Source organism: Galendromus occidentalis, unplaced genomic scaffold (genome assembly GCF_000255335.2).
Source record: "Galendromus occidentalis unplaced genomic scaffold, Mocc_1.1 scf7180000077073, whole genome shotgun sequence".
Taxonomy (NCBI): Eukaryota; Metazoa; Arthropoda; class Arachnida; order Mesostigmata; family Phytoseiidae; genus Galendromus; species Galendromus occidentalis.
Window position 1 is genome coordinate 503,995 of NW_003805061.1, and position 27,549 is coordinate 531,543.

General features: G+C 51.3%; 3 protein-coding genes across 3 annotated transcripts; 2 read left to right on the forward strand and 1 right to left on the reverse strand.

Annotated features, from left to right (window-relative positions):
- The first annotated feature begins 457 nt into the window (after positions 1-457).
- On the forward strand, positions 458-6,494 carry Egfr (epidermal growth factor receptor). Its single transcript, XM_018638459.2, has 5 exons — positions 458-608; positions 1,944-2,068; positions 2,187-2,967; positions 3,087-3,210; positions 3,320-6,494. Exons 1-5 carry the CDS (start codon positions 458-460, stop codon positions 6,492-6,494), a joined length of 4,356 nt encoding a protein of 1,451 aa, XP_018493975.2.
- A 359-nt stretch (positions 6,495-6,853) lies between these two features.
- Positions 6,854-9,615, reverse strand: AspRS (aspartyl-tRNA synthetase). The gene is made up of 6 exons (XM_003740610.1): positions 9,400-9,615; positions 8,714-8,845; positions 8,428-8,607; positions 7,824-8,264; positions 7,147-7,733; positions 6,854-7,032 (listed from the first exon to the last, which is right to left on the reverse strand). Exons 1-6 carry the CDS (start codon positions 9,538-9,540, stop codon positions 6,906-6,908), a joined length of 1,608 nt encoding a protein of 535 aa, XP_003740658.1. The 5' UTR covers positions 9,541-9,615; the 3' UTR covers positions 6,854-6,905.
- Positions 9,616-11,035: 1,420 nt separating this feature from the next.
- Snrk (SNF related kinase) lies at positions 11,036-23,598 on the forward strand. Its single transcript, XM_003740611.2, has 10 exons — positions 11,036-11,092; positions 12,548-12,753; positions 15,604-15,745; positions 19,361-19,621; positions 20,017-20,166; positions 20,636-20,840; positions 20,948-21,236; positions 21,431-21,641; positions 22,655-22,924; positions 23,147-23,598. The coding sequence occupies exons 2-10, from the start codon at positions 12,589-12,591 to the stop codon at positions 23,494-23,496; spliced, it is 2,043 nt and encodes a 680-aa protein (XP_003740659.1). The 5' UTR covers positions 11,036-11,092; positions 12,548-12,588; the 3' UTR covers positions 23,497-23,598.
- The last annotated feature ends 3,951 nt before the right edge of the window (positions 23,599-27,549 follow it).

The window sequence follows — 27,549 nt, forward strand, 5'->3', positions numbered from 1 at the left end:
GGATGAACGAGAGCTCCTCCAACGGGGGGAAAGCTCTGCATCTCGGAGCGGGGAAAAAATTGTCGTACATTCCGCAATCGGATTGCGATCGTCGTGATTGTTTCGCTGCTGAAGTTCAGCACTTTGTCAAGCGGCCACGCACTTTCGTCTGCGAGCGTTTGCTCGTCGTTTAGGTATCAGACTTCGATTTGTCGAAACTTCTCTCACGGCATGGTTAACGGTAGCCCCAGCAGCGGGTGACCAAGTCTCTCACGCCACCTGGCGGAATCGCCGCGAAGCTTCATCGGCATCTTAGTATCACGGCTTTATTTCAGGGCCTCATGGAGGCAAGCGACCCTAGTCCCCATCGGACGTGACAGGCCCTTTGGCTTGAAGAAAAAATACAGAGAAAAAAGCCCTCGAGTCGTCGAGGTCTCCACCCTGCAAGGGGGCGGTCTCTTGCAATATGCGTGCAATCATGCAACTCGGTCGAACTGTGATAACATTATCGTTGCTGGTGCTCTCCTGCCAGCCCAGCAACACCAGATTGTCGCCGTACGATCGTTACAGCGACGGAGGCGAAGTCCACCTATCTCGAGATCCGGATCTTGATTTCAAGAAGGGGAAGAGTGAGTATGCACACTAACAGGGTCGGTCCCCGACACCACAGCAAGCACATGGAGGGGTAGAACGAGCATTGAAAAACATGAAACGACCTAAACAGAAGTGAAACACTTGTTCAACTTGAGGCCAGAAGGACATGCGACGGTCAGCTGGTGACGCTTATGCATATGCATATATTGAACATTCAGCTCACACTCCTGAAACATGAATGAAATCACAAGAGTTTATGAATGAATCGCACACATCGGGAACAAATCACGAAATCCAGGTGACGCTGGAATCGGCTCTGATTTATTCTGCTCGGATTTCGTGAATCACTACATGCAGAAATCTTTCACGCTGAGATGAGCGAGGAAAACGGAACAGATGGACCACAAACAAACAGAGACACACTTGAAAGCCAGAAGCGAGAATGAGACACGATTAGAGAGTACATGAAAATCCGAACTGACAGCTGTAGAGATGCTTCCTAACGTCGTCGACATCTTCGTAGGTACCTAGCCTCGCATAGATAGTTCCTCGGATCGCTGTCATCCAAGTGGCTCTGAGTGCTGTTTTCGATAGACGGTCAGCAAATATCTCTTAAGAATCTCTACCGACTGATTTTGCGGCGCAGGGCCCGCTGCCAGAAAGGTCCATCTTTTCTCTCTTCCGACCACTTGGAACGCCGGCCACTAGGACTTGGGTTAATGCTTATCAGCTAACAAACACGGCAGTATTTTCTCCCGGCGTTCGTACATATCGGTAGATTTTGAAGATATCCGTCGCAGGAATATCTCGATCCACAATCTCCAATCGAGTGGGTTCCGCCGCGCGCTCACTGCGTCTGAACAAAGTCTTCTTTTTCTTTTCTCCCATTGCTTGCTCCGCTGATTTTCTGGTCGGTCCAACTCTATCTCAAGTCGGTCATCGTTGTTAAACGTCTTGATATCAAACTTGCATTTTGTCTGACGTCTTCTTGTTCGATCATCGAAGATTCCGAGGAATTGCATTCCAGCAGGCTGACTCATGAAAAATCAAAAAACGAACGATCGCAGTGAGCGATGGGAACCCATCTAGCAATTTCGGCCGAGTAGATAAGTTTGTCACTCCGAATGGCCGTTTTCTGAATCTAAAACAGCGAAACCTTCGGCTGGGGCGGATTCCTGCATTGATTAACCAATTATCGCCGTTATTCCGATGCCACATTGAGCAGATGACCGAAAATCCGACAGAGAGGAGGCCTCCTCTAATGCTTCCTTCCTTGCATGCTTATGGTCGACGGCGAGGAAAGCTGAAATAAAAATCGATCGCGACCCCGTTGCCTGGCACGCTTTATTAAAACATTTTTCCCTTCACAGTATGCATCGGAACGTCGGGGCGAATGTCCGTGCCCTCGAATCGAGACCACCATTATCAAAACCTCCGGGATCGATACACGAACTGCACCTACGTCGATGGAAACCTCGAACTTACGTGGCTCCAGGTGAATAATTTTTCCCATCCCCTATAATCGAGAACAGCTCTTGATGGAGATTTCCGACCTCTAGGAGGATCTCCTCCTCCAGCCGCGTTGCCAACTAACGTCCATCGATCGCTTTCAGAGCGAATCGTTCGACCTGGACTTCCTCCGTGATATCCGTGAAGTCACAGGCTACGTTCTCATCTCCCACGTCGATGTTCAGAAGATCGTTCTTCCGTCGCTGATGATAATCAGAGGACGATCCCTGTTCAAGCTGAACACCGGTGAAGATCAATACGCTCTCATCGTCACCCTGTCCAAGATGGAGAACCTCGAGATGCCGGCCTTGCGCGATATTCTGCGCGGCTCGGTCGGTTTCTACAACAACTACAATCTGTGTCATATGAAGGACATACACTGGGAGGAAATTCTCAGCGGTTATCCTTTCAAAATGAATTACTTCTACGAGTTCACCCATCCCGAGCGCGAATGTCCCGCCTGCGATGTCTCCTGCAAGGGTGGATGCTGGGGCGAAGGCGCTCACAATTGCCAAAAATTCTCAAAAGTCAACTGCTCGCCCCAGTGTCATCAAGGTCGCTGTTTCGGACCGAACCCTCGTGAATGCTGTCACCTCTTCTGCGCCGGAGGGTGTGTCGGACCCAAACAGTCGGATTGCTTGGCGTGCCAGAATTTCTACGACGACGGGGTGTGCAAGCAGGAGTGCCCTCCGATGGTCCGTTACAATCCAATCACCTACTCATGGGAAAACAATCCAGAAGGAAAATACGCCTACGGTGCTACGTGTGTGAAAGACTGTCCGGAGCATCTCATCAAAGACACGGGTGCCTGTGTCAGAAGTTGTCCGCCCGGCAAGAAAGCCGTAAACCGTGAATGCGTCGCCTGCGACGGACCGTGTCCGAAGAGTAAGTACCGGGATGGACTTCACGGAGACCTCTCAAGCGTCGGATCCGATCGAGTCGATATCCGACTCTGGAAGCTCATTCGCTCCGGATCTGGTTTTCAATCGAGTATTCATTTCCAGGCTGCCGAGGAATGCAAATCATCGATTCCGGGAACATCGATCAGTTCAAAGACTGCACAATCATCGAGGGATCGCTCACGATCCTCGATCAGACCTTCGCCGGGTATCAGGAAATTTACACGAAGTAAGACCGGAGCTCAGGGATTCCGGGTCTCTATGGGAATGCTCGATCCTCGAAGTCTTTCCCCCTCATGCCCCCTCTCCGATATTGATGGCGTCAATTTCTATTTCAGTTTCACCTTCGGATCTCTGTACGCGGCCATGGATCCCAGCAGGCTCGAAGTGTTCAGCACGTTGAAAGAAATTACCGGACACATCAACATCCAGGCCTACCATGAGAATTTCACGTCGCTACATTACTTCCGTAACCTCGAAGTAATCGGAGGACGGGACCTGACCGAATATTTCTCGGCGCTGTACATCGTGAAAACCTCGCTCAAATCACTCAATCTGCGTAGTTTGAAGCGAATCGAATCGGGTGGCATCGCCATTCTCGAGAACAAAGACCTCTGTTTCGTCGACACGACAGACTGGGAACAAGTTATGAAGTCGCAAAAGCGAACTGCACTGCTACAAGGAAACGCCAACAGCACAACGTGCAAAGCCAATGGTCTGGTCTGCCACCCGCAGTGCTCGACCAGCGGCTGCTGGGGTCCGGACCCATCGGAATGCCTCAGCTGCAGGTCCTACCGGCTGGAAGACACGTGTGTCGACCGCTGTGATTCTCGTCAGAACATTTACGATGCCGGCAACAGCCTGTGCAAACGATGCCACAGCGAATGCGAGGGGCCTTGTACCGGACCCGGGGCCGACAATTGTGCCAAGTGCAAAAACGTGCGCGACGGTCCGTACTGCGTCAACAAGTGTCCGATAGCGAAGTACCGTCAGGATGAGGAGTGTCTGCCGTGCCACGAGAACTGCATCGACGGATGCACGGGTCCCGACAACACGATCGGGCCGCACGCGTGCAATTCGTGCGAAAAAGCCATCGTGAGCGCGAATAACCCGAACGTACTGGAACAGTGCCTCAGATCGGACGAAATCTGTCCCGAGGGATACTACAACGAGTACGTCCATCCTCAAGAGGAGGGCGTGTTCAAATCGTTGACGGGCAAACAAGTCTGTCGTAAGTGCCATCCCCGATGCAAGAACTGCACCTCATTCGGAATTCACGTCGCCGTATGCGAGTGCCTGCTGTACAGCAGCGGCGAGCAGTGCGAGGATCAGTGTCCTCGAGATCATTACTCCGACGACAAGAATCGTTCCTGCAAAATGTGTCATAACGAGTGCCGAGGCTGCACGGGGCCGTTGCCGAGCGATTGTTTGAGCTGCCGCAATTTCCGCGTGTACACAAACGCCAACGAGACCACGTTCAACTGCACGTCGTTCTGTCCGGCCGAAAAGCCGTACAAGGTCTACGACTCGTCGGACCGGGAGCCGTCGTGCTCCGAGATCGATCCGAATACCGCGCACGCGCCCCTAGGCAGCGGAGAAGAGGACCTGAACCCTTTGTTGAGAGCCTCGATATTCCTCGTGGTGGCCCTGGTGATCATCATAGGTATCGCTATCGTGATGTACCGATGCTTCCAGACGGCTAGAAACAAAGAGAATAGCGTCAAGATGGCCCTGCGTATGACCGGCATCGAAGACGAACCCTTGAAACCGTCGAACATCAAGCCCAACCTCGCCCAGCTGCGCATCGTCAAGGAGGCGGAGCTGCGAAAAGGCGGAAGGATCCTCGGTCGCGGAGCCTTCGGTACCGTGTACAAGGGCGTATGGGTCCCGCAAAACGAAAACGTCAAAATACCGGTCGCCATCAAGGTCCTCCGGGAAGGAACTCAACCGAACACCAACAAGGAGTTCCTCGAGGAGGCCTACATCATGGCCAGCGTGGACCATCCGAACGTCCTGAAACTGCTGGCCGTCTGCATGACCTCTCAACTGATGCTCGTCACTCAGCTGATGCCTCTCGGCTGTCTCCTCGACTACGTGAAGAACAACAAAGATAAAATCGGCTCCAAACCCCTACTGAACTGGTGCACGCAAATCGCTCGCGGTATGATGTATCTGGAAGAAAAACGCATGGTGCACAGAGATCTCGCTCTCCGTAACGTGCTGCTGCAGACTCCGGGCTGCATCAAGATCACTGATTTCGGTCTCGCCAAACTGCTCGACACCAACGAAGACGAGTACAGAGCCGAGGGCGGGAAGATGCCCATCAAGTGGCTGGCGCTCGAGTGCATTCAGCACCGAATTTTCACCCCGAAATCCGACGTCTGGTCGTTCGGAGTCACCATCTGGGAACTGCTCACCTACGGACAGCGGCCGTACGATCCGCTCAGCGCGAAGGAGGTCCCGGCTCTGCTGGAGCAAGGGGAGCGCTTGAAGCATCCTCCCATTTGCTCAACCGAAGTCTACAAGATCATGCTCCAGTGCTGGATGATCGACGCCGAGAGCCGGCCGTCGTTCGCCGAACTGGCGGAGGAGTTTGCCAAAATGTCCCGCGATCCTGGCAGGTACCTGGTGGTCAGCGGTGACAAACTGATGCGTCTGCCGAGCTACACCCCTCAGGATGAGAAGGAACTCATCAAGAACCTGTCGATGCCCATCGACGGGGAGCCGGGAGTGCTCATGGACGCTGAAGAGTATCTCCAACCAAAGCTCATGGCTCAGAACGCCATGCACGGGGCCGCCTGCGCCGGAACGAACAGCTCGACGAGTGAGCCGCCCCCGACGCCCATCAAGAAGTTCATGGACGACCGAGGCTTCGAGGGCGATCCTCGCGGACACCGGCACAGCAACGACGTGTTCGTGTTCCCAACAATGCACAACCGACGTAGTCGAGAGAACAGCCAATCGTCGTCGTTGCAATCGAATAGATTCTCTCTTCAGGACGGCGACGACGACGCCTTCCATCCTGCCACGAAACGCGCTCATTCGATGTTCATGAACAAACTCGCCGTCGACGAATGCGATTACCTTATGCCCAACAGCACTCATCCGCGGCTGTCGTCAGGCTACATGGACTTGATCGGCAATCCCGCGCAGCGCGCAATAGATAACATGGAATACCACATGATGAACAACGGTACGCCACCGCATTCGGCGGGTTTGCCACCGATGAACGGTATGATGACAGGCTTGCCGATGAACGTGGTCAATAACAACAACGGAGTCATGGGAACTCTGAATCATCCGCTACGCCAACGGCCATCCCACCCGGGCTTCATGATGGCACCGAATGGTCTTCCCGCGCAGCCTCCGATGAAGCCCGCCAGACGGAAATCCGAAGAGGAGATTTGTGCTGAAGCTGCTGCTAGAGACTATTATAACGATATGATTCGATTGCCCGAGATTAACATCAAGTCGCGGAGGACGGCCAGCACAAATAGTGAGACCACAGTATAGCGTGCGCCAATTTTTTGTGTACATATATAAAATAGCTAAACGAACGTTAAATGAGTTTGTACGAATGTTATGCGACCCCAAAGTCGGAGATAACTCTGTAATTTAGGTTGTAAATAATGAAGCACTCCTCTGGTAAATGAAAGTGAAACGATCGAACAAAATGAATCGATGAATAAATATACTGGTCAGTGATTGAGTTGCTTATTCATTTTCACTTTCTCCTTGAGACGACCGCTGGGTGGGGGCCTCAGGGTAATTGTTCGCCGGAAGTCACCCAGAGATGAGTGGCAATTCAGAAATGAAGGTTTCTGGGGACGAGAACCCGAAATGACATTCTAGGAAATAGTTCATGACTTGCGAAGAATCGTCGAGTCGACAACGTTTATTCACGAAATTCCTGTCCACGCTCCCTCAGGGAGTGAGTCGCTTGGGGTCCCTGGGGAACATAGACGTCTTCCGAATGTTGTCCAGACCCAGGTACAGCATCACAACCCGCTCGAGACCAATGCCACCGCCGGCATGGGGAGGAGCTCCGTATCTGCAATACAATAAAGATTTTAATCACGTGTCGAGAGGGGTAATTCTGGTCCACGAGCCGATTCTCGGCAGAAGTAGGTTCTGAATATATAGTATCGGATTCAGCTCGAATCACCTGAACGAATCAATGTACGACTTGATTTGGCTGACATCGATTCCGTGCTGCTTGGCTCTCTGCATCAGGAATTCGGGATCGTGGATCCTCTGAGCGCCCGATATGATCTCCTCGCCTCTCATGAACATATCGTATGAATTCGACCATTTCGTGTTCTCGGGATCGGGCATCGTGTAGAAGGGTCTCACGGCGAGAGGGAATTTGTCGAGAATGTAGAAGTCGGTGTTGTATTTCGCCTTCACCAATCGACCCAAGAGCTTCTCATTCGGAGTGCTCAGGTCTTCGTCGTCTTCCATCTCGATTCCGGCAGAGCGCAACATCTCCACTCCCTCCGAGTACTTGAGCACCAGAGATGGTTCCAGGAATTGGAAAGGCTCTGATGGATATTGCCGACGAATCGCTTCTATTTCGGCTCCGTAATTTCTCTCAAGGCCTTTGAAAATGTCGATGAACATATGACCGATCGTGTCCACAACCTCGTGATAGTGGTATTCGAAAGCCATCTCCAAGTCGAGTCCGACGAATTCGGTGAGGTGTCGATGCGTGTTCGAGTCTTCAGCGCGGAACACAGCTCCGATGGTGTAGACCTAGAAGGGAAACCCGAGGAGTAGTACGGAGAAGGATGCGGTATACGGCTGACAGATTGAAGAAGGGACTTCGTGTCCGAGCTTGCCGACCTTTCCGAAGTCAGCGGCGATGGCCATCTGCTTGTAGAGTTGGGGACTTTGCGCAAGATAGGCGCTACCTTTGAAGTAGCTCACTTCAAAGACATTTGCGCCACCCTCCGAAGCGGCAGAGATGATTTTCGGGGTGTGGATCTCTACGAAACCTTTTTTGCTCAGAGACTCTCTGAACAAGTGACACACTCCCGCCTCTAGTCGGAAAATCGCCTGGTTCGCCGGAGTTCGGAGATCGAGGATCCGATTGTCGAGTCTCGTATCTTGATTGACACGGATATTCAGAGCATCTTCTTCGTTTTTCACGACGTCGGGCCTCGCGGCGTCATCCACCTGAAGAGGCAAACGAGCTTCGCTCGCCGAGACGAGCCAAGTCTGGAGAGTCGACAGCTCGACGTCTTGCTGAGAGCACGAGTCGATCTTCGAAGGCGTTGCCATGACCTGTAAGGAATGGGAACGAATAAGAATCAGAGATATGGTCTATCAACTCGTGCTCGTCTTGGTGGTTTGAGAATTCGCATGATCGCTACCGTCTGCTCTATCTGCGACGCAGCGCTTGCGATGATCGATCCGGAGACCCAGTCAGGAAGGGAAAATTATGTACCTTGCCGCAGACGTCGATGATGCTCTCCTTTGGGATGTTCGATACGAACTTCAACATTTCCCTCGAGACATTCTCTCCGACTGCCAGAACGCATTGAATTGAGCAACAGGCCTGTCGCAATATCAGAAAACATTGCTTCCCTTTCGAACGGGACACGTGTATACGACCGCGGACCCAAACCTGGAGAACACCCAATCAGCTGGATTAGTGACTGTCAAATAATATTGCGATCACCTTGCACAAGCGACTTGATATCGACACACATGCTTAGGCAGGGGGCACACACCTCTTGTCCAACGAGCTTCGATGTACAACTGGAGATTGGCGTCAGCGTGCGTTCAAGTCTCTCAGAGGACTGGATCATCCCGTAACTACCATACTTCCCCTTTGATACATCTTCCCCGCTCGTCGCGGACTCCTGGAATGTATGCTCAAAGTATCTCCATCGATATGTCGGATGATGTGTCTCGAAGGATCTCGGTCATGGGGTAGTACGACATAACAGTGGACGTAGGGGAGGCTGAACGATTATCTCGCCAAGTTGATGGAGCTGTACTGAACCTGAGATCCTGGAGATCTCGGGAATCTCAGCGCTCGAGAGAGCTTCGTATCTTCACAACGCGTTAGTGTTCGATTCCAAAATCGATTTGACAACAACTCTGACCCGCCGAACGATTAGCTCTCCTGAGCCCCAGCGGATCGTATTTGGAGACAATTGACGAATTCCGTGCTCACTCTTTCCGCTGATGTCTCATCGTCAGACGAGGAGAGGTCTCACTGTTTATAAATGGGCCCCTCTCGAGAGTGCGCCACATGGCATTCACCGGCTCAGTCAGAATCGTCGACGAAACACAGATATTCCAGATTTATTCCCGGAATAGATACGCCAAGGATCGGAGAGAACATCCCGTCAGCAGAGACACACACCTCAATCGGTGCATCGAATAATTATACTCGGTTTCAACCACACACCTGACGATCATCCTTATTGGGATTCTGAGCTTCGCGCTCCGCTTTGTGCTGAGCTTTCCTTGCTGCTTTTTCAGCGTCCTTCTGGGCTTTCTTCAAGGCTTTCTTCGACACGGCGTCGCCTTCCGCAGCGATGTCACCCATTTTCAAACGAAATATCGCCTTCGGGAATTTCTCCGATCGAGCTTACCGCTATTGTGTATTATCTAGAGACCATATGAGGGGAGAGGAGTTTCGAACATAGAAGCTTCGCTCGCTGACTGTCGGGCCCACCCGGGAAATCTTAGGCATTCACAGCTTGAAGACGATATCGACTCTTCCGCGTCCGAATATCCTCCCTCGTATAGTAGGTTCGCTCAGAGAGATCGCGCACGTATGCAATGTGGGTCTGGTTGGGATGCTGCAAGGATGCAAATTATACTGATCGAGCTTTCCGACGGCTCAATCAGCTCAATTTGCGTACGACATGTGAGTGAACCTGTCCACCCGCTGTTTCAACCCCTTCGAATGCAGAACGGGAGCGGCTCTTTCTCGGTCTCAAGTATAAGCCTTAAACGTATCTCGTCACGGAAAATCGGCGCAATGAGTAATCTCATCCGATCGGAAACCTCCATCGCGGGCATTCTTCTAGATGATTCCAAGAGACTCCGATAGAAGTCGAATCAATATGGACTAGCTCTCAGAGTCCCTAGGAGTTGACGCCCGCTCATCCCGGATCGACTGTCTGTCGGCGTTCGAGCCGTTGTCATCGGTGAGAAGTAGTTCGAGATTTGAAACTGTGACACATCTCCCCGTCATTTATGCGTCAAACTTCTTATCGAGCACCATCCAAGCGCAACCTGCAACATAGTCAATACTTCTCGAGGAGCATCCCACAATACCGCTCGACGGCCCAGCTTTTGATGAACTTGTCCGGAAAGCATCGCTACGTCACGTAAATGGAACGAATATCTTGATCCGGGACGTCCACGTCGAGTTTCGAGGACCCATGGACCGAATTCTCTGCTAGATAGACTCGAACTGTACCATGACATGCGCAGCCCGGGAAGGAAACCCCCTAAGACCGTGGGTTCTCAGCACCTCCTCCGTCAGCTCAAGAATCCCAAATCCCACTAAATTCAAAGATTCCCGCCAGCTTACCCGAGCTCTCGCAGAGAAAGTACGGAAAGCGCATAGAAGCCTCATGGTTTGAAAAAGTTCTCCTCGATTCGATCCCTGTCTCTGATTGCTTTCCCTTTCGAGTGCAAATTGCTCACTGTCAGTCATATCGTACAATTACGTGATCGTGATTTCACTCGTAGAGTCGTTCAGCTGTCAATCATTTCTGCTCCATCGGAGGCTTCTATGGAGCTGTATCGGATGGATTCTTTGCGCCTGGAAATCAATCGCTCTTGACGTTTCTCGACTATAGATCTCGGATCCATTCCGACTGCCTCCGACACCACGGCCAACCAGTCTTTCGAATTATTGAAAGAAGCTGGATAATTGTCAAAGGGGCGAGTGACCGTCCAAAATGGCGGAAGGGCTCTCCGGCCATAACATACATAGGAGTGCTCCTCTTGCAGAGAGAGTCAGTGGTGCCTTCTGACGGTGATCCGCTAATCATTTCCCGAAGTTAGCCGAATCTCTTTCCCAAATTGATTATGACGCTAGTTGACATGCCTAGTGCCTCATGCTTTTAAAATCGCTTGCGTAGGTGAGTTGCGGACATGATTACAGCCTGAAATAAAGTCAGAAAACAGGGGTTCACCGACAGAGTCCTGTTCGGAGAAGTGAAGGCGGTCAGGTACTGCGAATCGAGAATCCTCCTGACAGCGATCGCTCCTTTGTCAACCCGCATAGCTCCTCCGTACCCCTTATGCTGTCCTTGTCTCAGCCTCCGAAATGGGGCTCCAGATGAGCTCTCGTGTGCTAGACAGCTAAGGTGTGAAAAGTTCAAAAGGATCAGCCGCTCTTTTTCTGACACTCATGTCCTTTCCCTAGAGTGGATCATTCACTGATGTGAATCTTCGAGTCTTTCTATCCCAGATGTAGAGAGTTATGCTGGTCAACCCGTCAGAGCTGGCTGGATTAGTAGAACACGGCAGGTTGCGTGGAAATTGAAGTTTCCGAAAGCTTCCCCGAAATGACTGCAGCTAACCTGCGAGAGCCAATATTTATTTGGAGCACTTAGTACACAAGCTGCTTCGTGCCAGAATCGATCAGCCCGGCTCCCGGGACGAGCTGAGAGATGCGGAGGGAAACTCTGCTGTCACATGGTTTCGTCTCGGATAAATACGACTGGTCCGCTCCCGGTGACATTTCTTCACGGCAGTAATCCGTGAAGCCATCCATATCAATGCGTTGCGAGAGCAGGATTCTTAGTGGATTTCGAATCAAGTCCGTCTTCTCGATCATGGGTGAACGTGTGAGTATGAAATGAATGCACTCGCCTGCCCATCGCGGGTGTGATCTCCGCGTGTCACCGCAAGAAGAGCTCCTCGCGGCTTGGACGCTCAGCGCGATCTCACATTATCCGAAGATATTTTCGCGGAGTGTAATCCGAATCCCCCTCGAGGAAATATCTACAACTTGTTAGCTTTTTGCGATGAAATTCCATCCCAGCTTCTAGTTTGCTTCCGGCACCATGTTCCGGAGAACTCCCGGGGGTCGAGGAATGATGTGGGGGGGAATTTTTCCGTTTGAAATGAATTTGTTTTGTGAGGCTCGTTTCGATAGTCAGTCCGACCAAACCACGTGTCAACCGAGTTGTATGGCCAGACCCTAATTTTTTTTCCCGTATTCGGGTTCAATTCGGTAGTATTCGGCCTAGCTCCCGGGCCTTCGCGCCCTGCAGACTGTCTCACTCGTTCGCATCGGATGCCTCCCTTTCTCGCAAAAGAAGACCGAAACAAGGCGTTATCAGCACGGAACCTGGTCGCTCATCTTCGTATTGATTAGACATGATGCCGGAATGATGAGAATAAGTTCGGGCGAGATAGTCTGTCAGTCATCGTCTCGCTGCCCCGATCCGGAACGAGGTGGAACCTCTACGTCGTTCGTCATGTCACGGTCACTTGCCTAGTGGCGATTGCCGATAAGCGTGGACTTTCCGCGTTTCCTCGATGATGTAATTGGATAACGTTTAACGATGTCTCCATTTTCTTTGCAGATATGCCTTCGTGGAGCCTGACCGGGCTTCCGTAGGGTGCCATGGATGGGAAGATTGCCGGCCTGTACGACCTCGGTGAGACGTTGGGTCGCGGCCACTACGCAATCGTCAAACAAGCGAAACACGTCTTCACCGGGGAGCAGGTGGCCGTCAAAGTCATTGACAAAACCAAGCTAGATCACCGGTCGGAATCACACCTTTTCCAAGTGAGTTGCGATTCCTCGCGCAAGAATCCGGTATTCCGCATGCAAATCCCCTTTCCGGGAACGAGACGGTCTGTGAATGCGTGATGCTTGCTCGTGTGCATATTTGAATTCAAGCCGATCCGATTTGACGGGAACGCGCCGCTAATCCCGCGAGACGGACGGCGCGCCCGGGAATGAGTGCCAGGACAACACCACCGCGCTCAGGAGCTCGGCGTCGTCCATCTGCTTGCTGTTCGAATTCTTGAATGCGGGAAGTTTCGGGGAATCAAGCAGAGGGGTGTAGACGGTCGGGGTCGCCTATCAGAGGGGAAATAAGTAGTAGGTAATTGGATCGGCAGCAAGTAACCGCTTTCTGGTCTACCCTCCGCTGGTCGATTGAGCCGATTCTCATTTCCTTGAGTCGCGGGAGCTCCCGCCTCATCAGAGAGGAATCTGTGCTTCAGGGAAGCTTTGATGTTATAGAGACTCGTTGATTACCTCAGCCGTTCACGATCGAGGGATCCCATATTCTGTTCCGGGACCAAATAAGCTCGTTAGGCGAGGATGATTCGTTTAGTCGAGGAATTTCGGTTGATCAAACACTACCGCCAGGAACTTCGTATACGGCAACGAGTTCTGTTCGTTAAGGTACGAGCTGCTTGCGCGGTCGACCGACCGGAATGGTCAATGGAGAGAAGTGTGGACGCGCAATCGGCGTAGCGATCACACTTCCCGCTTGGAGCGCTCTCTAGGACAGGTGGAACGATGTGAGGCCGTCCAGGTTCATGCAGCTAAGTAAGGGTAAAACTCGTCAGGTCATGGCGGAGTCAGGGTTCCTACGTGATGAGTGCTCGAGGGAGGGCGGCAGCTGGGATTGAGATCGCCCCATGATTGCTAGCGACCAAAAGAAGAGACAAGTCACCGATTCAGGCTCTTTTGGAAGCTTCGGACATTTATAATCCCTGGGAGGAGCAGTCGCAAGATATTATCCTAGGTTCTACCGAAAGCCAAGCTTCATTATTCATGATGACAAGAGCGAAAATAATTCATGAATCGATATAAATATCTCGCCGAAGCCGAGCAGAGCGGATTTCGTATCAAGTTGAACACTCTGCTTCCACGGAAGAGTCTCCACACTAACTCCGGGAACGATCGCGAGTATTCGGCGCAAGCAGGTGGACTGAGATGAGGTCCCGATGAAATTGATGGACCTAGAAACAAGGTTATTTGGGAATCGGCTCGCGCTTGGATCATGCAGCGATGCTCGGGAAAGACTTCGCAGGACAAGGGAAGGAAAAATTTGTATTCATTGCATTCCTGTAGACGAGTTCACTCCTCTCGAGCGGACATACCTAGCATCATCGTTGTCCCCATCTTCTCCTGCCGCTTGCTTGTCATCGACTGCACGATTGCGTTTGAAGAGTGCTCTACGGAACTAAAAGTTTTATCAAAGGCCTCTATAGGAGAGCGAATTCGGGTGTTTCGCGGCGGTTGTTGACGACGCTCAAGTAACTACTGTCGGATGAGCTCCGACAATGGAGTCTGATAGCGGATTCCATCAGGGAGCCCTCATAGAGTTATAAGCGAGCGGGAGTACATGCTCTCAATCCCCTCCCGCTAGCCTTGAAAACCCCCAACTGAGCAGGCTTTCCCGGCAGGGTTTCCTCATCACCCCAGAACCGATTCATTTTCAAGTGAGTGAACGAGACGACTTGTTTCTTCACGGCAGAGATCGGCTCTTCGAAGGCTTGCCCTGACAGAGATGAAAGGGACTTGCCTCTTTTGAAGCCTACGATTCGTTCGTGAAAGGCTCAGTCAGACTGGCGGTAGACAGCCAGCGATGCCGCTACTCTAGGAAACCTCGGGGAGGCCACGGTCCCGACAGGATGTGGAAAAGCATCGGTCGCTCCTTAATCCGGATAGTTGATAAATGAACACTCTCGAGAAGCTCTGATACGATTATGCTCGTGACGGGTGATCGCGCAGCCGTGGAACAGCCGATTCTCACGGATGCAGCCTGGGTTTTGTTGTTTCCGGGGGCGATCCCTCTTGGGCGCATTTCTTCCGGAGGAGCTTGAGTTCGTTGAGGCCCCTCTTGATCTTTTTCACTATCCTTCTTCTGGAATATCGTGTTTCTAATCAGTTTCTCCTGAGAGATTGAACTCGTTTAGGAATCTACGCGGTGGTAGACTTCCTGGTACTCAGCGGATCGTACGATCGTTCGACGGGGGAGACGCTCATGTCCATGACTCGATAAGCTTGGATTGTGATCGACAATCTAGCTCCGCGACAAAAATGAAAGGACTGAATTTCAACGATTGGGTTGGTTGGCGGGCGATAAAAGTCGAAGGCTAATCGACACAGTATGTCGGATGGGGATCGAATCCTCCGAGGACTCGACCCGATACGAGCTGTCGGCTGGAGGGCTCAAAAAATCGATGGATGATGATCCTTGATCACCTTGACCTTGGGATCAGGCGAAATTCAATTTAGCGAACTTCGCGAGCTGCGCGGCGAGGAATTCTCCGTCTCTCTGCAATTCTCTGCAACAGAGACCATTGACTGGGGACCCTTTGCTTGTCATTTGCCATTCATTGATCTCATATCCAACGAGAATACCCCCGGAGCCTCACTGGGCCCTGAACTTGTTTACGAGAGCAGACGTCCATCGAATGACTCAAACTCCAAGTTTTTAGATTTGCTTCGTGGTGCGAATTAAAGCCTGCAACGGGGAAAATGGAGCAGTGAGAACCCAGACGAAAGCTCATGGGAAATCTGATCCCAAGCCGCTGTTCTTTCCTGCTTGCCCGACTCGTGTTTCAGGCTCCTTTTTTGGATTCATAAATGAAGAGTATTCATACAATTTTTCAGGAAGTGCGATGTATGAAACTGGTACAACACCCCCATGTGGTAAGGTTGTACGAAGTTATCGACACCCAGACAAAACTCTACCTCATTCTCGAGTACGGAGACGGAGGTGACATGTATGATCATATCATGAAGCATGACAACGGTGAGTGTACAGAGTTCTGAAGCTTTTCCATTCCGGTGACAGTATTCCGAGCGCAGTTTCGAATTACCAGCAGGAAGTTCTTCGCATCCGATTCTTTGCCGCAGTCCGCTGCCGGGGGAAATTTTACCGCAGCGGGTCTCTCCTCGCGTTCCATGTCCCAGGCGAGGACCGCCAGATCCCTTGATTGAATAACGTCCAAGTTCCAACGCTTTTACGATGGACAGCGAAGGACGATGTTGCCCTTATCTCGAGGACGAACAAATACGCTCGATGCGACCCACTTTCTCCCACATAAACAATCGATACCTGTTCTTTCTCATGCTCCTCATTACCGATTCCCGGCGCTCGTGAGCTCGACTTGGAAACCTGCTGGAGTATTGCCCGACATCGATCGAAGCGACACATCAGGGAGAGAAATCCTCAACATTGCGTTCGTACTCCGATGAGCCCAAATATACAGCAGTTCCAGCAATTGCAGAATGGCGTAGTGACAGCCAATCCACTAGACGTGCTTGAAACGCTCCCGAGAAACGATTCGGGTACTGTGATGGTATCCCGAGCCTGTTTCGAAGCTTCTGGTGCTCGTGAAGCTTTCGGAGCTTTCCAGAGAACTCGACTGAATGCCGACGCCACCGTTCCCGCTCGGTCGCTGGAGCTGTGGGACGGACGTCGGAGACTTGCTCGATAGGGTTTTCTCATGCAGATTGACGCTTCGTCATAGCGCCGACTGCATTGATTGGAGAAATCGCGGACAAAAAAACTCCCCGCTTGAGGATTCCATTCCAGTCTTGGTTTTCAATCACAGCGGCTCTCTTGGACTCGAATGAGCGTACTCTCTCGTTTGTTTCCATTATTTTGATGCAAACTGATCCGCAGGTGGGTCGACGGAAATCGGAAGAATTTATTCGGGTGTTCAGAGCTCAAACACCTCAGGTCACTATAAAGCCTGTCCATGATAATCAAGACGCGAACGCATGATCTCTTCCACATCTGCTAGTTACGATGATCCTCCCGCGGCTAGCACGTCGCGGCAAAGCCTTGTCGTGAACTAGGTGACTGATTGATCCGATTGATATTGATTGGAAGAACACTGCGAAGCGGCAGAGGCCGCCGTCTCGAGAGAAGCTTGTTGAGTGAAAGCGTGACCGCTGCCCAAACACCACTGTAATTGCTTCGTACGACGTTTCCAGAGGGAATGCTTGGAATTCATGGTGTTCCGAGAGAGGAGTTTCTCAGATTTCTTACCAGAAGAAGGTAGATGATGTTGTTGTCAGCATGAGTCGGCGAATTTCTCCCGGACGTGAAATCCTCCCCTAGGGTTGTCCTCATTTTTCATTGCTCGCTCAAGGTCGGTGAGCATTGTCGCTCCATTGATGTCCTCGCGTCGCTCGCCTGGTGGATCTGGGCTTTTCAATTCGGAGCTCTCGAGCTTTTCGTACGTCCGTCGTGCATAGATTTGGAAAGCTCAAGCGCATTCCGGGTCTAACGCGTTGACTCCGCCGCCCACGCTTGAAGTATGCATGCAGAGGACTCGCTGATGAAGAATCAGCTCGTCAAACAGCTTAGGAATAGCCCTGATCAAAGAAGTTGGTAAGAGACCTTCTAGGTCTGTCTCGGGGAGCATCGAGTGATACGCGTCGAATGGCTAAAGGCGATGCGACGTGAAGAGTGCATTCAAAGAGGAAACGCAGGAAGAGCTCGACGATGTTGATGCAGCGCTTATAGAAGCTTTAATTTACGATGTCGCACGACTTGGATGACGGAAGAAGTCTAAGCCGAGCTTCTCGGGGAGAAATTGCCGTTGGAAGCCGAGCTCGCGGCTTTGGCGGTTTGCGTTTCCGCGATCGAAATAAGTGCGGAAGCAAAATAATGAAGCAAGCGAACCCTTGTGGAGTCGCTCATACTACACACTAATCTCTAAAAACTGTTCCGGTGGATAATGGAGCTTCATTGGTCCCGCAAGTCGGATCAGCCTCCCCAGCGGTGGTATCTGTGTCAGAGAATAGCGGGAATATTCTCGTCGCCGGAGGTTTTTCGCCCCTGCCCCGATATCTATTTTTCCCGGACGCATGTACATGATCATATGAATGTTGAGTGGACCGCTAAGTTTTCGGTGCCTTGCATTCAAAATAAATTACTGCGATACAGACTTTGAAAAATTAGATTTCGGAGCACATCGCGTCTGGCTGTAATTTCGCTCGCTCCCGAAAGATTCACCGAAGATTCCCCGTCTGGTCGCGGAATCAGACATTCATTTTCTCTGAGGAACAGTTTATATTGAGTATTTTCACCGTCTCTCCTGAAACTTCAAGAGCTCCGGAGCCGTCCCGTCGTTATCCTCTTCAAGTCTGTCTGGGAGACCGTGCCGAGGTTATATTTGGAATGCTAAGCCCGTAGCGGACCGCTGCTGGGAACGTCGCGGATCGCGCTTTACGTCGTCGACGGTCGGATCCAAAATCAGCCTTTCCAGTAGAAAGTGGAAATCACCTGGAAACTTACTGCTCACTCAGCATATTCCTTCCGCGGTTCCGCTCTGCAGGTTCCGAGCGAGTGCGGGACCCTGAATACGGCACCTGGGCTTCTTATTTCCCACGTCCCACGAGGTGCGGGCTCGGTGTCGCAGGATCATTGGAGCCGGCCCCCGCCTCTCTGACGGTCCGAATTGTTCTCACCGCTGGAAATCGCGGACTTGTCGACGCTTTTTTCCTCGATACGAATGCCGATTCTCGTGTCGACGGGTAGACATAATCTCATCCGGCCGTATTATTCAAATGAGGAAGTACCTAATTGACGAATCATCTCCTCGAAAGACCGGGATTGTGGGCCTTGCGACGGAGTTCTTTTCCTGAGTGAGCATCAGCTCGTGTGAGAGGAATAGAGCCGGAGACAAATGATGGAGAAAGAGCTATTTTGGCTCAGGTCTACCTCATGAATCGTAGCGGCTGACACGACCGTTTCTATTTTCGAGACCGTACGCGGATGTGTTACCATTGGGCATGGCCTGCGGGGTCACCGACCCCTACCCAAGCGGTACGGTCATGCTTCAATTGCACGGATTCTCTGTGCTTCAAAAGATCATGCCAGAAGCTTATCCAGGTTTTCGACTTCCCACCTTGACGAGTACACTCGCTGATCAATGAGGGAGTTTTCTGCGTGCGAAGCCCCCAGGAAAACCCGCTCTCCCAGGATCTCGATGGTCGCCGGGCCACGGGTTCCTTCTCCATGATCTTCTTTTGAGAGATATTGGAGACAAGATCTCTCCGAGTCGATCATGGAAGCGGTCCGGTGCCGAATCATAGAAGGCCGTACTCGGAGTTAAGGTCGGCCTCCTATCGAATGCTCATGTAGTTCGCGATCTACAGCAGACAAGCGGAAATCCTCCGTGGGAAGACTTCCACTGTGTAGGTTCACGCCAGGACACTGAGCTCCCGACACTCTCAACCAAGTGTCCAACTCTCCACAACAGAACAGATCGGAGAGCGGAGAGCTGATCTCACTATCAGCGGGACGAAGTCTGTTACCCAGCGAGCGAGAATCGAACTATAACACGGAATAGCACGAATGAAGTTTCTATCGATGGAATGATAACAAGGTTTTCTTTACCTTCCTTTTCAGGTCTTTCCGAAGAGCTTGCTCGGAAGTATTTCGGTCAGATCCTCTCGGCCATCATTTACTGCCATAAACTCCACGTCGTGCACAGAGATCTCAAGCCTGAAAATGTTGTATTTTTTGATAAGCTTGGCGTTGTCAAGTTGACAGATTTTGGATTCAGCAACAAATTCCTCCCGGGAGAGAAGCTAGCAACTAGCTGTGGCTCTCTCGCATACTCGGCCCCTGAAATACTCCTCGGTGATTCTTACGATGCTCCGAAAGTTGGTACGTATCCTCAACGAGACCCGGTGGAAGCGCTTCCTCGATGTCGTTCCTGAGCTGACGAATACTCGATGGGATGCGGGAGACGCCATCCGAGTGGCTGTGAGACCTATTCTTCGAATTCCCGGCTCTTGATCCGGACGTCCGTGTTCCACTCGATGAATTACGCATCGCGTCGGAACTCATGCAGGGATTTCGAGGAGCTTGTCTACTAGCTCCGCCCGACTCAGAATTTCTCGTATAGAGCATACCTCGGCGACCCGAAACATGCCCTTCACTCACAGGGGCCTTCTCCGCGAGTTTGATCAGAGCTCTGGGATCTTGGTGCGATGATGAAAGACGTGGTTGATTAAAATCATGATCCCGATGAATGAGCTCCACACTGCTCGGATTTGCAGATATTTGGAGCCTCGGGGTTCTGCTTTATATGTTGGTCGCCGGCCGGGCACCTTTCCAAGAAGCGACAGACAGCGAAACGCTCACGAGGATCATGGACTGCAAATACGAAGTTCCTCGACACGTATCAAGACAGTGCAGAGCGCTAATTGGTGAGTATCTACGTGAGGGAAGGAAAATCGAGGCATAGCCGAGTGGTCGGTGAGGACTGCTACCTCGTGGAGATTCAAATCGTGGAATCGATTATTTGTGTCTCGCGCGGCGGGTCGCTGAGTCGATTTCGGCAGCCGGATATTCTCCTCAAAAACCACCCTTGTCGCTCGAGATTCCGAACCCTTTGAGCGCATGTCGTGGTAAATTTCCGGGGGTCGGTTGATTGTCCTCCGCATTCCACTCCTCACCCCGCGGGTCCATGGGGAAAGCTTCCAACTCGTTTGAAGTTGGGGGTAGGGAAATAAATTACGTTAACCTCTTTCCGAATCAAACAGTCTCAGTTTCCGGCTGACCGATTCCATCAAACGGTCCGGTCGAGAGATCCGGATATTTTCTGCATTCCATCGGGAAAACTCGACAGAAGTGATGCTAGATTGCGGACGATACATACATTTTTCGTCATTACAGGCAGAATGCTCATCAGAAGTCCAGAGAAAAGGGCTACGTTGGAACAGATCGCTGATGATGAATGGTTGATGGGTTTCGACATAGGTGCAATGGCGGAAGCTTCCGCGCCCCTCATGAGTCGAGAACATCTGTCCGAAGAGGACCACGCGCTGATAGTTCACAAGATGGTTCAGGGGAGCATAGCCACCAAGGAACAAATCCAAGAGTGAGTTGAAGGAATGTAGAACGTTTGGAACTCAGCGAGCTTGCCTGAACGATCGTAGAGGCTGTTCGTATCTAGTGTTCATACTACATGCTTGCTGCTTCTTTCAGTGCGCTCGAGGAGAATATCTACAATCACATCACGGCGACGTATTTCCTGCTCGCGGAACGGAAATTACGGTCGAGTCGCTTAGGAGCAAAAACTCCGACAAGGGGTCGGAAACAAATGCTCGCTCAACCGCCGAAAGTTGCTCCCGGAACTATCCCGATCGTGATGAATGCAACGGCAGACACTTTGATGGTTCCATCAAGGCTCGCTAGGAAGTGCAGCATCGTACGTGAAGGTGAAGAGAACGATTCGCCGAGCCCTCAACCACCGCAAAGCCTAGCTCAAACGCCGGTAGGGAGAATAAATGAGGAGATTAAGAAGAGAATGCAAGAGAGGAGATCATAGCTTCATTCCACGAATGTCTCCTTATTTATCGAAGATTTTCTGAGACAACCTTGTTGTTGGGGGTGGGGAAAGATTCGAGTGCTCTCGAAACTTGATTCCCTAGATCCAAGACGTGACGCTAATCTCCGGCGGTCCTCCAGGTGCAAATCGCGGAGGTTATGAGTCCCGAAAGCGATGAAGATTCTTCTTCGTGCCATTTGACTAGTCAGGAAGCATCATCTCCCGTCGGCACGGTTCGCCAAATGCTTTCCCTACCAACGGGAGCCTCAGGATCACTTTCATCTCAACAGCTCTGCCCCCCGGGATCCATGGGGAGCGACGGAGATGAGAGTCAGCAACTCAGCCCAGCAGGTGAGCTTTGAGCTTCGCAACGAGGAGTAGTCTTTTGTGAGTTTTTGTACGGACCGAACGCTTCCCATGTTGGGAGCTACACTCCCACGCATTCATTTCCTGAGAAGCATTTTGAAAATGACAATCGCCTGGTTTGACATGCTTTTCTGAAAGTTTCCGAGCCCCGGAGCAACCCCGAGTCGTTTTTCCCTGCTGTCCTGCATTTCATACCCCTTTCCTGCAGGCTCCGAAACCCGGAAAAAACACCGTTTACATTGAAATCCGGGATATTTTTCTCGGATTTTGATGGAAATGTTTTTTCCCCGGGTTCCGAAGCCCGGAAAGACCCATTCCCATTGATATCCGAGCAAAATATCCCGGATTTCGATGTAAATGGTGTTTTTTCCGGGTTTCGGAGCCTGCAGGGAAGGGGTATAGAATGCAGGACAGCACGGAAAAACGACTCGGGGTTTCTCCGGGGCTCGGAAACTTTCAGAAAAGCATGTCAAACCTGGTGATTATCATTTTCAAAAAAGAATGTTTACTTGTGAGACATCTGGTTTCCCGCATTGTCTGTCTTGATGTTGTTTCCAATATTCGTTTCAGCAACCTCATCTATGCAGATTTCGATCTAATCCTATTTAGGATCTAAGCCAGAGGTCGAAACATAACACGAACAGAGTCTTGTCGAGGGGTATTACGAAAATGCTCCTCTCCCGTTTATAATGGTTGAACCGTCGTACTCGATTCTCGAAGCGAAGTTCCCAAATGGAAGAGCTGATTAGGCTGAATCGACTGGTTTCCGACGCCGAGACGGCTGAAATTCAGTCGGGGGGCGGTTCACTGAAGTTCTCCCGTCCGACGGGGAGTTTACCCCGCTCGAGCAACGATGCGAGAATGTGGCCGCCAATCTATTCCGGTGTCTCATTTCCCGACCGATCACTCCATCGACGCGAGAAGCGACGAGAGTCACGTGGTCCGGCCTGTCGAACACGAACGAGCAAGAAAGCTAATTCCTTGCCGTCACTCAACAGGCCAACCTGTGGGGCGTAAGTTGCACGCTGTAAAATCCAGTCCACAGCTTCTGCAGTCCACCGCCACTATCGCTTCGAATGGCAACGCGTCCAGAGCTCCTACAACAGCAGGTCACAACACGGCACCTCGACACCGCCGACTAAGCTGTTCGAGTTCCGAAGGTGAAGACGATGATCCGACATTCCGTCGTCTGGAGCGGAGCAAACAGGAGGAAGATTCGGTTGTCGAGGGTAAACGAAGAGACTCGATCGCAGCACAAATTTGTCGAGGTAAACATCTGTTTTCTTTTTTGTACGGGCTATTGCGTCGCAACTCGATTCGAACCCTCCCGGGAGGATTACAACTTCCGTAGCCGATTCTAAATTTGGAAAGGAGCTCTCCGCCGAGTTTTTTTCCGACGGCGCCGGCGTTCCGTTCGAGAAGAGTATCCGATAGTCGTCGGTCCCTCCGGGTAGATCGACGATGTCTCTAAGGGGGAATTCCATTCGCAGAGAGACGGGCGTCAGCGTTGTCCATAGCCACAACACCTCCGATCGCAACGCCTGAGAGTGAAAATCTACCCACCTTGAATCTAAGTCACCTCGTTAGACACGACTCTGTCCAGTTCATGGACAAGAGCGACTCATCGTCGATTCACGGCCCCGTCAGCGAACCACTCCGGGACATCACAAGCTCGAAGCAAATCCTCCCCTCTCCGACTCCAGTTCACCAAAGTAAATCCCTCGACGCTAACGAGATGTCGCCAAAGATTTCCAACAACAACAACGGCCCCCAGCTCAAGAATCGGAGCAAGCGACTGGTTGACGTGAAGCTCTCCTCGAAGTGCTGTAGTATATGCTAGAGCCATGATCGCAACGCGCCCGCGGCGGGAGTATGACCGCTGTGGGGGTCGTAGAGCGATGACGGGCATCGTGCGTGGGTAAAAACAACAATCGAATTCAAGAGAACCAGGTACCCGGTCCGGGAGTTACTCGGGTCCGGGTGCTATTTCGAATGACTGACGTCATTCCCTCTTAGTTTTTCAGCTGTGGACGGATCTGTCCAAGTTTACGGTAGTTAATCATATTCTAATTTGAACGTTGATCGATGCGTGACAAGCTGTCCGAAGGTGATAAGGCAAGAACTTATTGCGCTCGATCTAGATTCCGGCGGTGCAATGACGACGTCGTGACGTAGGATTAGTCCATTATCAATGATCACGTGCAGGACAGGATGCGAACCGCGTCGCTCCTCGGGGTCCACCTACGTCGAGGTCGAGCGGGCGAACGGAAAATTGAGATCATCATGATCTTGACTTGTAAATACGTCTGACGTGCTATTTGTACTTTTCGTATACGGCATCTCGTCTGTGAACGGGTTTCAGACCTGCGGCTTGCTCTAGGCCAGGTGACCGTTACCACTCACTTCTAGGTGCATCCTCTGGATGCTTACGATGGTCGTAGGCACGTTGTGCTACAATACATTTAGGACGTGAGGACGCTGTGGGCGAAGGCAGTCAGACTCGGGCCTCGTCAATGTTTGAACGGAGCTCCTAGGTTCGTCTGTTGATCTGTATGACTAACACATATGTTGATAGTTTATCTGAGTGATGATCGAGTGATGATGTTCGGATGCCGCTTTACACTGAGAATCTCAGCCGTCGCCATCGCATTCCGTATGTGCGAAACGGGTCCATTAGATTGTGTGTATCGTCCATACCACGCGAGAGTTCATCTCCCGCACTTATTTATCGAGAGAATTGTCTGGGATTGAGAGCGAACCAAGATACCGGAGGAAAGGAAAAATACTTTCACCCGTGCTCAGTATCAAATCAATGTGGCGTCCGCGGGTATCTCCACCGTAGAGCCAATCCCCAAAGCTCCAACTCATCTTGGATAGAATCGCGAGGATTCCTGGAGAATTCGGACTGAGGCATGCCTATTTAGGAAAAAAAAATCGGTTGCGGTAGGGAACCGAGGCGTCGGTGAGGGGATCACGGGCGGAATTGCGCGGCGTTGATTCATCAATTATTTCTCCCCGCCGGCTTCCCCGGAAGAATATGTCTGAGGGCGCTATATCCATCTTTCCAATAACGCTTGTTCAGGAGCATCGTCCAGCATCCCAGACGGAAGCGATTGTCCACTCTCGCAATCACTTTTTCTCATTCCGCTGTACTCCGTCAGAACTCGATTAATTTAAGAAGAGCTCTCCTTCTCTACCCTTCACTTCCACCTGTTATAGCGGTCCGCGAGCTTGGTGATTCCTCAAGCAATCGGACAGTGCTCTTGACTGATGGATGTAGACTGTACCTCCCAAAATCTCCGGCTCATCATTGAGGTTGCCCAAGATCTTGGTCAAGTCCTTCGGTTACCAATAATTACTCATCTGGCCCTCCGGTTCAAGGCGCAAGTACTGCGCCGATCGTTTTCCATCTCATTCGCTCACTCCCGATGGGAGGGGGAGAATTATTTTTCCAGAGAAATGGATACTTATATATACGGAAAGAAGACGCTCCCGTCGGCGTACATATGACTTAGGTTCAAAGTCATTCAGAGGGACATCCGCGCTTGTTTTTGACAATACTGAAGGGAGATCTAGTCATAAAATGATGAGTATGTGAAGCTTTCGGGTCCCGAGAAGACGTCCAGGTATTGTCTTCAAACTCCAGTCTACTTAAGAGTTCGTTCGACGCCGCGAGTGTACACAAGGAAGGTAGCGTCGAAAACCATGTTTGAATCATCAATAAACCACTTGAATGTTGTTCCGAAACACGCTAGAGTTCTATCATCGAGTGGGAATATTGTAGAGGAAGATTCTGTTAGGAACGGCTGATACGAAGGTGATCAGTGCGAGGGTAAACTGCAACTCATCCGAAGCACGAGTGCTGGAAGGCTGCGTCGCATGATGAACGTCCGGGCTGGGGTCCAAATAAACCGGACGCGGGGGGCAATAGAAGTCCTCTCCGCGGTCTCCGACAAAGTCATAATCCTGACGCACGCATTAGTCCGAGGAGAGCTTCGATCTGGAAAGCTCAAACGTTTACGGCTTGCCGGATTGAAACGAGTGTAAGCTCGAAGAACATCATCGAAGCGCTGATCACTAGGAAAAATGAAAACATTGGGGCCACCTCGCGGAGATCCTCCACGCTGTATCTATCGAGAGTCGCGTTGAACGCGATCAAGCGTCCTGTCATGTTGTTCTCCGAACGGATTCCCACCTTTCTCTGGTGACTCTCTCGCGCCTTTCTCTGGGTCACTGCAGCCTGACCTTTGGACGCTCGGCGTTGCTTGGCTATTCGATCCTTCCTCCGAACCGCGTCGAAGTCGACATATCTGGGCTCCATCAGGGCGTCCGATACAGTACCCGTCTCTTGCCAACGATTAATTGTCGAGCTGACCCTGATGACGTGCAACAGCATTTGACCTTTCCCTGACGGATCGGCCTGAACTGTCCCGTGCCTCTGTATATAGACGTCATTCCACTTCTTTCCTTCGTTGGGAGGTTCCCGCTCGCGCTTCGCCCTTTTCAAGGGAGGTCCGACCAGGGATCGTTGAACAGCGTTCATATCGTAGAAACAGAATCCACTAGAGATCTTCTCCGCCAAGGAATCTTGAGTGTAGCAATCAATTCGACCGCTACAAATGTAAGTTTTGTTACACACATTCCTCTCTTGCGGATTCAGAAGGTCGGACGTGATAGAACTCAAGTAAATCTGCAAGACGAGAAAGCTCAATGCCAAAATGGAGCCTGCGGCGATCATTTGAGAGGATTCTCGGATCTTGAGGCCTGTATCGAAGGGTGATATGAAATTCAAAGCCAGCTTGAGCATCGTTCTCTGGAGGCTCGTCACATCCGGCCGTAACAGCATTCGAGCCGTGAACACGAGGCTGATGAGATAGAGGATCCAGACGCTTAGATCGAATGTTTCAATCAGAGCCGAAGTATGCCTGTGTCGCCAATGAATCACAGATAGCAGAGCCTTCCCTCTTATATCCCTTGTCGAATATCGCATCAGCATGCTATGTTCGGCTTCGTCCCCGCCGATCCGATTGACCTCGATACGTATGCCGATGATGGTCTCGTTGCATCGAATGGAACCGTCGAGCCGCACATTCATCCAGCTGTTCTTCACAGGGAAGTATCGGAGGATTGATACATTTGTCACAAAGCACTTCGCCGCTGAGGGCAAACAGGTCGCAATGGATGCTCGTTTCCTCCAGAAGACCAAATTGTCGAAAGTTTCCACGCAAAAGAATTCCCACGAGTTGTTCCCGATAATTCGGAGTGTGCTGACTCCTGTCAAATCACCCGACCTCTTCCCGCGGCCCAAGGTGGCCATCAGAACCGAGTTGTGTCGGAAGATTCCGAAAGCGTTGTACATTCTCAAATAGGGCTCACGAGCTATGACGACGACCTTCATGCTGGTGGCGAGGACGTCGAGATAGAATAAGTACACAAAATGTCCCGCACTCAGATGGAAGTAACTCTCGGGTGTCCAAATGATCACACTGCCACGGAGTTCCAGTCTTCCAATGAAGTGAATATTCGTTAGCAATGTGACAAGTTCTGTTGGTCGAAAGCCCCTTCGCAGAGCGAATCTCTCGGCGAAGGCGAAAACGTTCGATAGAGGAAAATCCCCTATCGTGACGAGAGGATCTCTGGCGCACCCCAATCCGACGAATATCGAAACGATTGCGCACGGAAGCATTTTTGCTCGGCAGGTCCCCGCGGAGTAGTCGAGAGCAGCATATATGAGGCTCGGTATGAGCCTCGATGACGATGTCGTCAGGCTGTGAAAAGACGTCTAGGAATCTCATGCGTATTTCGATCTGAACGCTTCACTCTGAGGGAGAGATCACTCCTCGACTTTCTGATGTTGTTCGAGAGAGCTTCGTATAATTTCCATCTTTCGAGG

What these genes read in the sequence shown, in the direction of transcription:
- Egfr (XM_018638459.2), top strand. Translation starts at nt 458, where the DNA reads ATGCAACTCGGTCGAACTGTGATAACATTATCGTTGCTGGTGCTCTCC. An exon ending in TGATTTCAAGAAGGGGAAGA is followed by an intron (nt 609 to 1,943) that starts GTGAGTATGCAC and finishes TTCCCTTCACAG; the next exon opens with TATGCATCGGAACGTCGGGG. An exon ending in TATCAGGAAATTTACACGAA is followed by an intron (nt 3,211 to 3,319) that starts GTAAGACCGGAG and finishes TTTCTATTTCAG; the next exon opens with TTTCACCTTCGGATCTCTGT.
- AspRS (XM_003740610.1), bottom strand. Translation starts at nt 9,540, where the DNA reads ATGGGTGACATCGCTGCGGAAGGCGACGCCGTGTCGAAGAAAGCCTTG. An exon ending in CCAATAAGGATGATCGTCAG is followed by an intron (nt 8,846 to 9,399) that starts GTGTGTGGTTGA and finishes CATACATTCCAG; the next exon opens with GAGTCCGCGACGAGCGGGGA. An exon ending in TCGTACATTGATTCGTTCAG is followed by an intron (nt 7,033 to 7,146) that starts GTGATTCGAGCT and finishes ATTGTATTGCAG; the next exon opens with ATACGGAGCTCCTCCCCATG.
- Snrk (XM_003740611.2), top strand. Translation starts at nt 12,589, where the DNA reads ATGGATGGGAAGATTGCCGGCCTGTACGACCTCGGTGAGACGTTGGGT. An exon ending in TTACGATGCTCCGAAAGTTG is followed by an intron (nt 19,622 to 20,016) that starts GTACGTATCCTC and finishes TCGGATTTGCAG; the next exon opens with ATATTTGGAGCCTCGGGGTT. An exon ending in ACAGTGCAGAGCGCTAATTG is followed by an intron (nt 20,167 to 20,635) that starts GTGAGTATCTAC and finishes TCGTCATTACAG; the next exon opens with GCAGAATGCTCATCAGAAGT.